The following is a 14,603-nucleotide window of genomic DNA, read 5'->3' as shown; positions in this document are numbered from 1 at the left end:
CATACAGGAATATTCCAATGCCTGTACGCATGTAAACATTGTTTTCTGAATATGATTGCAACCTGAATATAGACATTAAACAGAATTTTAGGTGCATGTAAATGTAGTCACTGTACTTTTTAAGAAAGCTGTAGAGGGCAGTATAGCTATATCAATAACTATGACTATATATATATAGCGCAGAATAACTATATCAATATTTAGTATAAATAGCCCCAAAATCACACTGACTGTTTCTACAAGATAATTTCTATACAAGAGAAGAGATTGCTATTTTCTTAGAATTAAATAGACTAGGTCTGTAACTCTGATGTGTCTGGTATTTTTTAGAATATGAACTGCAATTGTATTTTATAGTTATTTTTTATTTTTTTAATGGTTTCAGATATTGTCAATAAACCAAAGATCAATAAAGACTTTATTGCTGGTATATACAGATGCATGACAGTCATTCTGGTTTGTGCTTATGGAGACAAGAAAACAAAAATAACCTAATTGTCCAGAAGGACAACACAAACCTGGGCCTGCACCTACATATATAATTATATTACACACACACACACACACACACAGGTTGTCATACTTTCCCTGGGATAACCTTCCACTGACATAATTACTAATGCAGCTAATTAATGATTGTTATACATTTTTAGGGTATATATATATATATATAAATATATATATATATATATATATATATATATATATATATATATATATTTATATATATATATTTATATATATATTTATATATATATATTTATATATATATAAATATAAATATAAATATATATATATATATATATATATATTTATATATATATATATATATATATATATATATATATGTTTATATATATATTTATATATATATTTATATATATATATTTATATATATATATTTATATATATATATTTATATATATATATATATTTATATTTATATATATATATATATATATATTTATATATATATATATAAATATAAATATATATATATATATAAATATAAATATATATATATATTTATATATATATATATATTTATATATATATATTTATATATATATATATATATTTATATATATATATATATATATATATATATTTATATATATATATATATATATATATATATATATATATATATATATATATATATATATATATATATATATATAATTTCTTTGTAAATAAAACCTGCAGTTTTTGTAAAGCAGATTACCTTTTTTTTTTAAGGTCTTTCTCGCTCACTCACTCGCTCGTGCTCGCTCATACACATGACTACTCAGATCTCTTAAAATCATCATGTAACATTCACAACCCATTTGTCATCCTGTGTGACTAAGTGCAAAAGTTCACTTAGAGCAAACAGGAACTGTTGTGTGGAAACAGTTTTTTTCTTCATTACCAAGAAATGCCAGAGAAGCTAAGCCAAACCAACATTGCTTCATAAGTACCCTTTACTTTTCTTTTCAACAAATCCATCTTTCCCACAATGGTTATCTCAATAGTATACAGTAAAGTGCGCTTTTGTATTTGTATATGATTCACCATGATGTCTTCACATTTGTTTCTTCTTCTTCACTGTAATATGTGACACGTGCTTCTCTGTCCAAAAGCACTCCATTAAAAATAGTTCACATGTTGCACAACCCTATTCTATGTGAAATATCAAGAAAGCACTTCTTCTAGAACAACTGATATGCCTTATGCAATTCTGGAAACAACACTGACTGTAAAGGAGAAAGCACATGACTCTCAATCACAAAGCAATGCTGCAACAAAAGGAAGTCATCTCAGGATGTCAGTGAGAGAAATCATTATAATTCTGCTGTTCTTGTAAGTAAGTGTAAGAACATGAATTCATTAATGTGACACAGTGCTCTTCTGTTCTATGCACACACCAACGGTCAAAACAAAATCAGAGAAATAGCTACAAAGTTTACAAAACTGATAAATACATATTTAGCCATATATTAAAACATATATATTATAGTAAAGTAAAACGGTTTACATATGACCCAAACCCCAGAAAAAAAACTTTATTCCTTTCATAATAGGAATATGCTACTGTATCTGATAACATATTAGTCACAGGTGTAGTCTTGTTAGACCAGACTAATCCAGTCTTTTTTGGCTGAAGTGACCCAGTGCTCCTTAAATATAATTAAATATTGCATTAAATCTAAATTAAATTCTCATATATATATATATATATATATATATATATATATATATATATATATATATATATATATATATATATACATACATACATACATACACACACACACACACACACCTTACACAACTACAAAACAAAAATACGGTATTTACAAAATATGGCAATGCTACACATTATAGACTCTTTATTTCTGACTCTTTATAGACTCTTTCATTATGCTCCATTCTGATGAAAGATGCATCAAATGGTAATGAAAATAAACGGATCATCTCTTTTAAAAAAAATAAAATACATTTAATTGCCTTGCGTTGGAAAAATAATAGCATGCTGTGGGATATCAGAACTGTGTTTACAAAAACATTTTAGTTTTCACCACAGCCCTTTTCTAGCAATCAAAAAGCAAACCTTATACAGGACATGCCACAACACTGAAACTGTGTCTGGACTTAATTAAAAAATGTACATATTTTAAAAGCTTTTAATTTGTTACACATATACACATCAGAGGTCTCATTTATCAACCCTGCATACGCATAGTTTTGTGCAAACTCTGTACATATGTCATATGTGTGTTTCTATGTACTGAATGTGATTTATCAAGTTTTTCTTGTGCATGTGGATATGCCTATATTAATGCACACTCCTGACCATGTATATGTAGAGAACTTTAGTGTTAGAAAGGTGTAATAGCTGGTGAAAGGAGTATGTTCAGTCCCACTTATTGTCAATTATATCAGTATACCTGATGGAGTATTTATTGATTTTGGTGCTCACATGGTGCAGACAGGCGACACGGATGACATGTAAGGTAAAATCGTAAAAAAGTACATCTAATTATTGAATAGGATGAAGACTTGCTGTAAGACTGGGCACACAGCTTTACAGAAGGAAGGAATATATTTTAGAGCAGGAGGAAAGTGCAGGAAACTCATTGCTGAGAATGAAGATTTCATTTGTCCAGTGAAACTTTAGTTGATTTCTACACTAGGTTTTGTAGCCATGGGCAAATTTTAAAAAGGAATCTACAGACAGGTCTGACATTTCTAAACCAAATAATGACCCATATACCTCATGTTACAATACATTACAATATCATTTTTTATTGCAGTGGATACAATAAGGTCTTTTCATACCATGGCAGGTTTTCTAAATGTAATTGGGGCAAAAGAATGTACACATGTACCCATGAAATATTCTTTGAAAAACTACTCACAAAAGTGCAAACTAAGCCATTTTGGCTTCACTCTACTTAGTGTAACAGTATATTTATGTCATACTGCAACAAGCAGTACCACAAGCAGGCTGCTATGCTTTTTAAAACAACATTTTTAATCATCTATGGTGTTTCTTTATGCAAATGCGTGTGGCTGTGCACGAGCAGAGAAATTTAGACGCGTTGGACTTATTTACATCCACTTGGTTCAACTGTGTGTACGCACATGCTATGAATATCAATGTGTGCACTGGAGGATCTTACACACAAATTTAAATCTTTCTATACACGCTTTGATAAATGAGACCCCAGGTGATTATAACCGGCTATTGAAGACTTGCCCACCAAGGTGGTTAGTCAGGTCATATGGTTCTGTGAAAGTTATCTCCTTCTACAAAACAGCATTTCGGTTTCTGACATCCACCCTAAGTCCATTATTTTCTTAATTATTAAAATATTAGGATAAAAAAATTGCATAATTTTAAGTGGCAAAACTCTTCAGTCTGCATCATGATCAAAGTATTTCACCATTCCTCTGCCGTGTAATATCGTTCTCTGGGTGTGGTGATCCGTTCTCCGCCTGTGGGACAGGAGTAGCCCAACAATCCCATGGGAAAAACTCACCATTGCCCACTGCACAACTACCACACCTCACAATAGTTAACACCCAGTGTCTGAATTTTTCTGAAAAACCTAAATAAATCAGAGGGTTGAAGCAGGAGTGAAGGAAACCTAGAACAGCTGTGCTTTTCACTGCAGTCCACCTGTGATCAACACAATGTTCCGTGGATTTGCTGGAAGAAAAATCGGAAGTGTCCACTAGCAGGGCAATGTTGTAGGGTGTCCAGCTGACGCAAAAGACCAACACGAGGGCGAGAATTATTTGCACGGCTCTCTGCTTCTGCACATGCTGGTCAGATCTGCACCGTAGCAGGACACGAGCGTAACAGTAGAACAGCACTATGACGGGAAGCAAAAAGCCTAATACATGGTAGAGCCAACGTGAAGCAAGACGTGATGCTTCAGATGGATACTTATACACACACTCAATATTATCCCCTTGTTCAGGGTTACTTTCAGCCTTCAGGTACATCCAGTCAGGGATGGATAGGAGAAGACAGAAGAACCAAACAGCCAGGCAGATGAGCTGCACCGACCAGGGCCTTGAGCATGAACACACATGCACTGTGTGAACTACAGAAAAGTATAGCTCCAGGCTGATGCAGGCCAGCAGGAAGATACCGCAGTAGAAGTTGATCTATGGAGGAGAAAAAGTTCAGTCTAAATGTTCACAATAACAGCAAACCAGTTATTTCCTCTGGGGTATGCACCTTGACATGGCTATCAATATATGATGCTACCTGCTTAAATCTTAGATTCAGAGGACCAGTCTAAGGCATTTTGCAGTAGTGGTGCAAATATCTGATTAGAATATCTGACTAGAAAAAAGGCTGCTCTTAGCCTTAAGTAGTATGCCAAAAGAAAACAAAGATGTTTTCTCTGTGGGTTTTTTTGTGCCAGATACAGTACTATGAAAAAATCTTAGGCAGCCTATATATTTTTTTTGTTCAAACTTGGTTATAGATTTTTTATTTTATGACTTCTACATTATCGAAAAACATTTTAGATTCCCAAACATTACTTTTATAGCACAAAATTAAATGTTACGAAAAATGTTTGTATGTCAGTAAAGAAAGCAGTATATTACGTAAGAGACCACTTTTTAGACAAAAAACATAATGAAGGCTGCTGGGTTTGCTACAAAAATAAGACGTGAGTGCGACAGTCAAAGTGATCAGAAGAACCGTGTCTGGTTCTGCAAGATGCTCAGTAACACTTACAGCTCATTTCCTTATAAAACTGCACTAATTGTACCTGAGAATACTATTTTAATTTAAAAAAAATTGTCACACCAAATATTGACTTTGTTTCATTTTACTACTGTTTACTGCTCTTTACAGTAATTTTAAAATATAGAAATATTTAATTTAATTATTTTGAATGGTAACCTTAGTGGTTAAAAAGCGCTTCACACTGGTTCCCATTTACTCACACTCTCTCTCACACTCACACACACACACACACACACACACACACAGAGCTGCCACGCAAGGTGCTACCTTGCCTTCGGGAGCAGCTTGGGGTTCAGTGTCTTGCCCAAGGACACTTCGGCATGTGGAGTCATGTGGACCGGGAATTGAACCGCCAACCCTACGATTAGTGAACAATCTGCTCTATTACCTGAGCCACAGCCACTATAGAACATCTAATTTCATTATTTTGAAGGCATCTTTGCTCATAACATTTCTTTGCATGTGCCTAGAACTTTTGCACAGTACTGTATATAAGCAGCCATGCTGTTTCATGTAAAATGTGGCAAAAAAAATCTTATAATCCTGGTTGAGCAAAGATAAAACACAGCAATAACCAGATTTAATGATTGGATAGACATGTTCATGATTTTTGTGCAGTAATACTTTTTAAAGTAACAGAACTGGAAAAAGTATATTTTCAGAAAATAACATTGTAATACGTATAAATTCTATAGCAACTTACAATTTGGCTACTATCATTTCTTAGCAGAATTAAATTTATTATTGCTCATAAGTGAGAACAGTACAAGACTTCACAAGCCCATATAAAATTAATGATCAACTATGTATCTCCTTGTTATGCGAACACAGCTTACATATTAACTCTTCAGATTTTAACCACTCATGGATTGAAATGAAATTCTAAAATGGTGCATATATTTTGCCATATCATCTTCAGTAACGAAAATTAAAAGTGTTAGAAGTGTAGTCAACAACAATTTGTCAGTGGTTATGTTGACAAGACATTGCTTAAAATTCTTAGTAGCCTCTCAGCTTAAATTAAAATATAACTTGCTTCCTAATAGTACTTTTCTTGCACCAAAGAGACATACATGACATACTACATTTACTAGAGATGGGTGGATTGATACTGTTCGATCCGGATGTTTAATTTCAAACATCACTCCTAATATAAGCGTAGCAATACTGAGTTAATATGTAATGTGAAATATAAAATGGCATAAGTCGTAAAATTTATGTGCTCCTTCTACCATCTCACTGCTCGTGCTTTTCTGCCACACCCGGGGGGGGGGGGGGGGGGGGGCAGCGAGAACATGTATTGTGAGTGATATACTACACATGGCATATTTCTGGAACTAAACATGGCCCAATTTAAAACAGTATTGAATTATTTATTTCAGAGGCTTAATATTAGATATCTATGATTGCAAATTTTTATTCACAAAAGGATTATTAGTATTGTTGTCAGTGTCTTGGACTGAAAAGAAAAGTGGTGAAATTGCAAAATGACTTCTTAGCAATTGCCAAACACAAATCCCGTCCAAAAAAAAAAAAAAAAGACAAAGAAAAAAAAAAAGAGAAAAGAAGTGGGCAGCATTCTAAACCACAATTTCAACTCCTGCAAACTAGATTACTTCCCTACCTTATACAGTGCTCCAGCCAGCTTGCAAAATCCAGTGCTGAAGTTCCACCCTTTCACAGCATCCATTGCCCATAGTGGCATGGTGAGGAGAAGCAGTATGTCGGCTATGCTCAGGTGAAGCACGAAGACATGTGTCACGCACCAGCTGTGCCTTTTCTGCCACAGCACAAACAGCACCAAGCTGTTACCGACCAGCCCCAGCAAGAGTGCCACAAGGTACAGAATGGTGACAAATATTATGGGCTCAAAGGATCTCCCCGTGTTGCAGTCCCCTTTATATTCATAGTCGCCATAGTCGAAGGTGCTGTTGTGTTCAAACAGCCCGTGTAGATCGAGCTGCATATTTAACAAGAAAAAGGACAAAAATATTTATTCAGACAAGTGCCCTGATTGAAAAGTGAACGTGATGTGAGTGGATTCGTGAGAGAGTATTCATGCTTTTTTAAGAGACCAGTCACATGTCACATGGTTGGGTTTCCCACTCTGAGTCAACAGTATGAAAGAGAGCTTCCTATCTACAGGGGGTGATACACACACATGCACGAACACAAGTGTCCTTATATAGCCTTCACGTTTTGTGCACCAGACTGACAGCTGAGAAGCGTCCACGTCACAGGGTCACTCGCAGCTGCTGGCACTACTTCACCTCTAAGAAACACACATCTGAAATACTTTCTGAGGAGACTTAAGAATGCCAATCCTATTCAAACAGTGACTGGTGACCTTGAACTGTTGAATAAACAGGCACATTCAAGGAAATCCCCACCATGAAACACATTAAATATGTTTGTAGTGAAATATGTGTGTTGTGCTTAGTCATTGCTGAACTGTTGGTTGCTGAACTGTTACAAAACTGTTCAATAGGAGAAAATTTTTCGATCATGATCTTTCCTCATTCACTATTTTTATTTGATGTCCAATGCCAAATACATACGTAGAGTTTGGCTGGGAAATTCTACTGGCTTTCCGGATGTTCTTTGTCACCCTAATGTTAATTTATGTCATGTTTCGCTGTTGCTGCCTGTGTGTCGCTAAGAGCATGACCCAGGCCCAAGTAGCAGAAGCCACAATGTTCCTAACTCCCGCGGATAGGCCTAATGCCTACATTTAATCTGATTTTACGTTTAATCTAATATGCTTGGTAGGTGGATAAATGGGTGTGACCTATCCTTCTTTTAGGATAGTCACCAGGCCAGTGATTATAGTACATAGAAAAGTATAAAATGTTTAAGCCTGCTTTAATGGATGATTTTAGGGTCATCCAAAGGGGGGATTGTGAAATATTTTCCCTTATTTTCCATGATTATGATTCAATCATTTAAGATCAGTTCAATGTGATTTATGCTTACTCATAGTCTCATGACATTTTTGTGTTTCTATCCTTCAGTATGTTTTTGTAAAGGTGTTTTGTCTTTTTTTTCTCTCTCATTTTTCCTTAACTAGCCTCGGGTTCGTTGCTTGCATGTACAGCAGAGTATAAAAGCCAACTGTATCCAACTATTGTTTAGACTAAGATTGAGACTACGAAATGCTGTAGTGCCCAGGGTGTGCAAAATAAACCATCTCTTTGACTATACCCTGGTTTTTGGTCTCCTGATTCTCCAAACATCTTACTTCTGGTGAAGCTGAAGTATTTTAATCATCCAAAAACTGAGACAGCAAATGTTTAGAGTGAGTTTCAGAATGCAGTGTAGCTACGTGGCAGAGTTACGACAGAGCTTACTGAATTTCAAGATGACAAAAAATAAAAATAAAAAATGACAGCAGTATTAACATCAAAATTGGAACTCTGGAACTTTTATCTATCTGAGCAGAGAATACAGATGAGGAGGTGAGAGAGCTGGACAGACTACAGAACTAAAACGCTGCTGCATCACTCTCTTCATGTAGAGATGACTAATTCCCACTAGCACCATCAGCAGGCAGTCAGATGACATTACTGTTAACACAATCATTAACCAAAGTGTCAACAAGATGTTTAATTCAAAGCGAAAGTAGAATTCAGGAATTGAAACTCAGAATTAACAACTACTGGACACACCTGAATATGACGTATTAAGTATAAATATTAGTATGCACGTCGTTCAGGGTGAATTTTCCCCTTTTAAATCGTTACATTTAAAGTGGGAAAACACTTTCGGAAGAGCCCAACCTAGATGCAAACATTTGTACATATTTACAAAATGTCTTGCTTACTACACAAGATACCGAAACATCCCTGCTATCACCTTTTTGCCTTATTACTTGCATTCATCTGCTGCTATTGCTGTTCTGGTAATGTGTCATTTATTATTTCCATTAGATCTGTGCTGCTATGTCAATACTGTGTTCCGCTTAGCTTCCAACTTTTCACACCTTCCCGTTTATGTTTGGCACTTTTTATTATACTTTTCCCATACTGTATAATTAAAGTGTCGCCTTGTGGTCTCAACCGCGTCTCTAAAGAAACAGGAACAGCTACAAGTCTGACCAAGTGTACATGGAAGCAGAGGAACTTACCGCACCATCCATGTTCCTACATCCAGTCGGCTTCGCTTTCGCTTCAAATATTCGCCAAGGAAACGAAATGATCATCCAACGCGTTTCTCTGTTGTCCACTGATAGCAGAATTCAGTGTCGCGTCAGTGCGCATGCGCGAAATCATGGCGTATTATTTATTTATTTATTACAATTATTATTAAATGCTTAGAAAACAATAACAACCATAGTCATGCAATAACAATACAACAAGCCAGGGTCCTTCAGACCAGATTGAGTGCCAAGTCCTCAAACAAAGCCATTGTTCTTATTGCGTTCATGTTTTTAGAGAATTCAATAAATTCTATATACATTTTCAGTTCAGATTTGAATCTCAATAAAGTGGTTTGCTTTTAGAAAATTTACATTTACAAATGTGATATTTAGCTAACAGAAAAAAATCAAAGACTTTTGCGGGCGCAGGAGGTACCTTTCACGAGAGCACCTGAAACTTTTCGTGTGGGCACACGCTACAGTTTCCGGTGTGCGCATAGCTCTCTTCTGTTTGCGTCATTGCCACCGTTCATTTACACATAAAGAAACCGAGAGCATGGATGCGCATGAATTTATAGAGATATATTTTAAACTTGGCCCTCAAGACATTACTTCTGTTCTTGCTTCCCGACCGAAAGAGAGTGATACACCCACCGGAAACTATAACGCGTGCGCACGCAAAAGTCTGTCTCTCTCTCCTTTTTTTTTTTTTTTTTTTTTTTTTTTTAGCACGTCACTTCGTGGGGGCTCCATACATGTATACATTTTTCTTACGCCTCAATAACGAATTATGGTAGTAATTTCCACTGAAATAGAAGTACACTGGAATAGCGGTAGGGGTCACAAAGCTTGTTTCCTGGCCGCCATCTTGCTCAGTGCTTAATGGAGACAGCTGTGTCTGTTGTTTACATATGGAAGACACACATTTTTTACAGGCTATGCAAGCGGAATAATGCCGCATGTGCCATCAGTTACCATACTTATAGAAAAGGATTAGTTGACTCTGTTGTTGACCATGTATCCCGAGATTTTCCATGCACTATGTTTTTTTGTATTGGTCAAGTGGCAGATACATCGAAAATTGATCAAGGGACTATTTTTGTAATCTGCTCTTCATAAACAGTTACAGACCATAATAAGACATACTCTTAAAAGCCAACCAGTATTAATCGATATTGTATCACTTAGTTTAAATTGTTAGCAATATCTTCATAATCGTACACATTTGAAACATTTAATAAACTACAGTTACATGACTATTGTAACATTGTATGTGAATGTCACGTGAGAGATCACATATGTGGAAAATATAATAAAGAGAATATATATTCTCTTTCGTTGTAAGGAATTTAGCAAATCACAGACATTTTACAATGGCCTTTGGCTTTTGATCTCAAGATTAACATAATAGTGTACCATTCTATAATTTAATAGGTTCATAAAACACCTATAATAATGAAAATTAAATGTCATTTTAATAAATAAATAAATAAATAATGAGATGGCCATTAAAATAACAATAAGACATACCCTTAAAAGCTTCCAGTTTTGCTTCCAGCTCAGCTGTCAGCAGGTTACTCTCTTTAAGTTTGCTGATGCAGGACTTTGCTTGTTTTTCCCTTGCTGTTGTGTTTTTCAGGTCTTTTTGGAGGTGATCTATTCGCTATTCGCTCCTTGTCTTTGTTTGGGAAACTGAAAAAATGGAAACTACTTTAGTTAAGAACTAATTTCATTGAAAATATCAAAGATTTGTGTACTTTAGTAAAAACTGAACCAAAGAAAGTGAAGATCATAGAAACTGCCTATGTCAATGTGATATGCCTGATGTCCATACAGATACACTGTGTCTGTGGTACTGTTTTGCCTTTTGGACAGGATTTACGAGCTGATATGACACAATACTCACGTATGAAATGTAATGCCATGTCCTTTGGCGTGCTGATTGTGATAATTATAGCAATTCATGGAAAAACACTGTACCCCTTGGCTCAGTTTGGGCTTTTTCCTTGGGTATATGTGATCTGATACCATGCTGCCAGTAACTATGGACTCCATGTAGGACTGAGCAAGATGGCGGCCTGCGATCTCGCTTCGTTATTACTAGTTGTGCTATGATTGGCCATTCCATTGTATTTCTATTTCAGTGGTAACTTCCATTAAGATGTAAACATACCTTTCGCTGTGGAGTCGCTATAAGGAGGAAGGAGTAAAACGATGGGTGGATGACTACAAAGTTATTGTAACATTCACAACAAAGGGTGAAATAAGTAATCCTATGCGACTAACCAAAATTCTCAGAAAGCATTAAGAACCATTAAATCAGGAAGATATTTAACTAATATTGTGTGTGTTTTTTTTGTTTTTTTTTTACAAAACAAAAAACAACAAGAGATGGCTATTAAAATGTAGCAATTAGGTGGAATAGGAGTGAAATGCCAAGTGCCTGGTGAGATGAATGGTATTAAAGGGGTGATTTCTGGGATTCCAGTAACACAAACTGAAATCAGATAACAAGTGAAACGGTAATAGCTCTGAAAAGGTTGGCATCAAATAGAAATGGGAAAAGAGAAGTGAGTACAACAGCGATGATAGTAGTGAATGGTAATGTTCTACCAGAAAATGTAAAAATTGGATATGTGTGCTACTACTGTACTTCCTTACATAAATCCTGCATTGAGATGTTTCAATTGCGAAAGATTAGGCCATGTGGGAGTAGTATGTAAAGGAAAGAAAAGGTGCTGCAGATGTGGAGGAGAACATGATTATGGGGAATGTGGAGAATTAATTGGACCCAAGTGTGGCAATTGTGGAGGTCCACATAGTGCAACATATTTACAGTTACATTACATTTACATTTACATTTATTCATTTATCAGATGCTTTTATCCAAAGCGACTTACAAATGAGAAAATACAAGCAAAGCGATATATCAAACAGAGAACAATACAAATAGTGCTACCATACAAGATCCATTAATTGCGTTCCAGAAGAAGCAAAGTGCGCAGAGTAGAGGTGTAAGTGCCAGAGTAATTTATTTTTAATTTTTAAAAATTTTTTATGGGTTGGTTAGGTGTTCATGGAAGAGGTAGGTCTTTAGCTGTTTTTCGAAGATTCTGTGGTCCAGATTGAGGTTGGAAGTTCATTCTACCACTGAGGAACAGTTAGTTTGAAGGTTCGTGAAAGGGACCTTGAACCACGCTGAGTAGGTAGTACTAAGCGTCAGTCGTTGATTGATCGCAGATTGCGTGAGGGAATGTAAACCTTCAGGAGAGAGTTGAGGTAGGAGGGTGCTGTTCCAGACAAGGTCTTGTAGGTAAGCATCAAGGCCTTGAATTTGATGCGGGTGGCTACAGGAAGCCAATGGAGGGAGATGAAGAGGGGTGTGACATGGGTTCTCTTGGGCTGGTTGAAGATGAGGCGTGCTTCTGCATTCTGAATTATTTGGAGGGGTTTGATGGAGCTGGCCTGGAGGCCCGAGAGTAGTGAGTTGCAGTAGTCCAGTTTTGAGATAATAAGAGCCTGGACTAGTTTTTGTGCAGCCTGTTCGGTGAGGTAGGGTCTGATTTTCTTGATGTTGTACAGGATGAACCTACAGGACCGTGCAGTTGTTGAGATGCTGTCTGTAAAGGTCAAGCTGTCATCGAGAATCACCCCAAGGTTCTTGTGAGGGACAGGCTGGGATGACGAGAAGCTCAGATTTTGCCAGGTTGAGCTTAAGGTGGTGTTCCCTCATCCAGACCGAGATGTCCGACATGCAAGCAGAGACGGCTGGATCGTCAGGCTGGAAGGACAAATAGAGCTGGGTGTCATCAGCATAGCAGTGATATGAGAAGCAATGAGACCCAATTATTTGCCCCAGAGATGTAGTGTAGATAGAAAAGAGCAGTGGACATAGAACTGACCCCTGTGGAACGCCAGTTGTGAGTTGCTGTTTTTCAGAAATACCTCCCCTCCATGATACCTTGAAGGATATGTCTGAGAGATAGGATTCCACCCAGTGCAGAACCGTTCCAGTGATGCCCAGGCTGGAGAGAATGTAGAATGTACAGCACAAAAACAAGCAATGGAATTGATGAAGTACTCTACAGTTCATAATGTATCATATGCAAAAGCAGTGAAGAAGATTCAAAATGAGTAAGAAAATAAGATGAGTTATGGGAATACTCAGAAATGCAAATGAAATATCAAACAGTAAAACAAATGTTGATGCAAGTATGCTTATGCATTAATCACAGAACCCATTAACCGAACAACACAAACAAACAAACAGATGGAAAAAGTGAAAATCATCATATCTGCAGTTACATGTTATCTGGGTATAACAGAAATATCAGTTGAGAAAATTCAGATACTCTTAGGTCAATCTGAGAATAACGCATTTTCTCAGGAAATGCCAGACAAACAAAGGTTAAAAAATAACATGACATTCAGGATAAATTTTGTTATTCCAGGGTCAATCTGTGAGATGACATAGAACAGAAAAAACTGGTGGGGTGTGTGCAGTGCTTATAAAGAATGGGGTGGCATATAGGGAAGTGAATATAGAAACAGGATATAAAGGCACTAAAGTGAAGGTGTGGACATCAATAGGGAAAGTAACAATAATAAACTATTACAATCCGTGTGAACAATTATCCTTGATAGAATTAAACAATTGGAGTAAAGAAGAAGGTGTGGTAATGTGGTGTGGTGATTTTAATTCACATAGTGTTACATGGGAAAGCTCAAGCACAAACAAAAATGGCACAGTGGTAGGAGAGTGTATGGAGGAGAATTTACTGGTAGTCTTAAACGATGGCAATGGAACAAGGTTTAATATCAGAGCTCTAAGTCTTGCATAGATCTAACAATAGTTTCAGCAACAATAACTGTCAAATGTCAATGGGAAATACTAGATCAAATGAGTGTAGTAACAAAACAACAAAGATGGAAATTTGAGAAAGCAGATTGGGGGAAATTTAATAACATCTGTAAAATAGAATTGATGAGTTATAGTATGGAATCGTTATAGTATTGTTTTTTGGTCATCAGTGAAAGGTAAATTTCACATTACTTACTTAATAGTTTAGAATTAAAGACATGCTTTGAAGTATAGAATGTTTTGTTGTCAGAGGTTTTGTTTCTCAATCATTAGTCGGATGCCGATTCCTGCTTTCGCCCTGTTTTCAGGACTGTTGGACTTATCAGTTCAGGTGAACAGTGATCAATAAAAAG

At 36.0% G+C, this 14,603-nt stretch overlaps 1 protein-coding gene across 4 annotated transcripts in view; it reads right to left on the bottom strand.

Annotated features, from left to right (window-relative positions):
- The window catches only part of LOC108266504 (C-X-C chemokine receptor type 3), a 43,292-nt gene extending 33,214 nt beyond the window's left edge, over positions 1-10,078 (bottom strand). Inside the window, exons 1-4 of one of the 4 annotated variants that reach the window (XM_017469929.3) lie at positions 9,826-10,064; positions 9,378-9,475; positions 6,879-7,214; positions 2,347-4,659 (exon numbers count right to left, since the gene is read on the bottom strand). In XM_017469929.3, coding sequence (XP_017325418.1) covers positions 3,916-4,659; positions 6,879-7,214; positions 9,378-9,452 — 1,155 coding nt within the window. In that variant the 5' untranslated portion in view covers positions 9,453-9,475; positions 9,826-10,064 and the 3' untranslated portion in view covers positions 2,347-3,915. Of the gene's footprint in view, positions 1-2,346; positions 4,660-6,878; positions 7,215-9,377 lie in introns of those variants that run through there. The other 3 variants (XM_017469923.3, XM_053680739.1, XM_047155362.2) reach the window with 3 other exon arrangements.
- Between the last annotated feature and the right edge of the window lie 4,525 nt (positions 10,079-14,603).

This window comes from Ictalurus punctatus, chromosome 1 (genome assembly GCF_001660625.3).
Source record: "Ictalurus punctatus breed USDA103 chromosome 1, Coco_2.0, whole genome shotgun sequence".
Lineage (NCBI taxonomy): Eukaryota > Metazoa > Chordata > Actinopteri > Siluriformes > Ictaluridae > Ictalurus > Ictalurus punctatus.
Note: the sequence above shows the minus strand (reverse complement) of the source record. Positions and strands in the feature narration are given on the sequence as shown.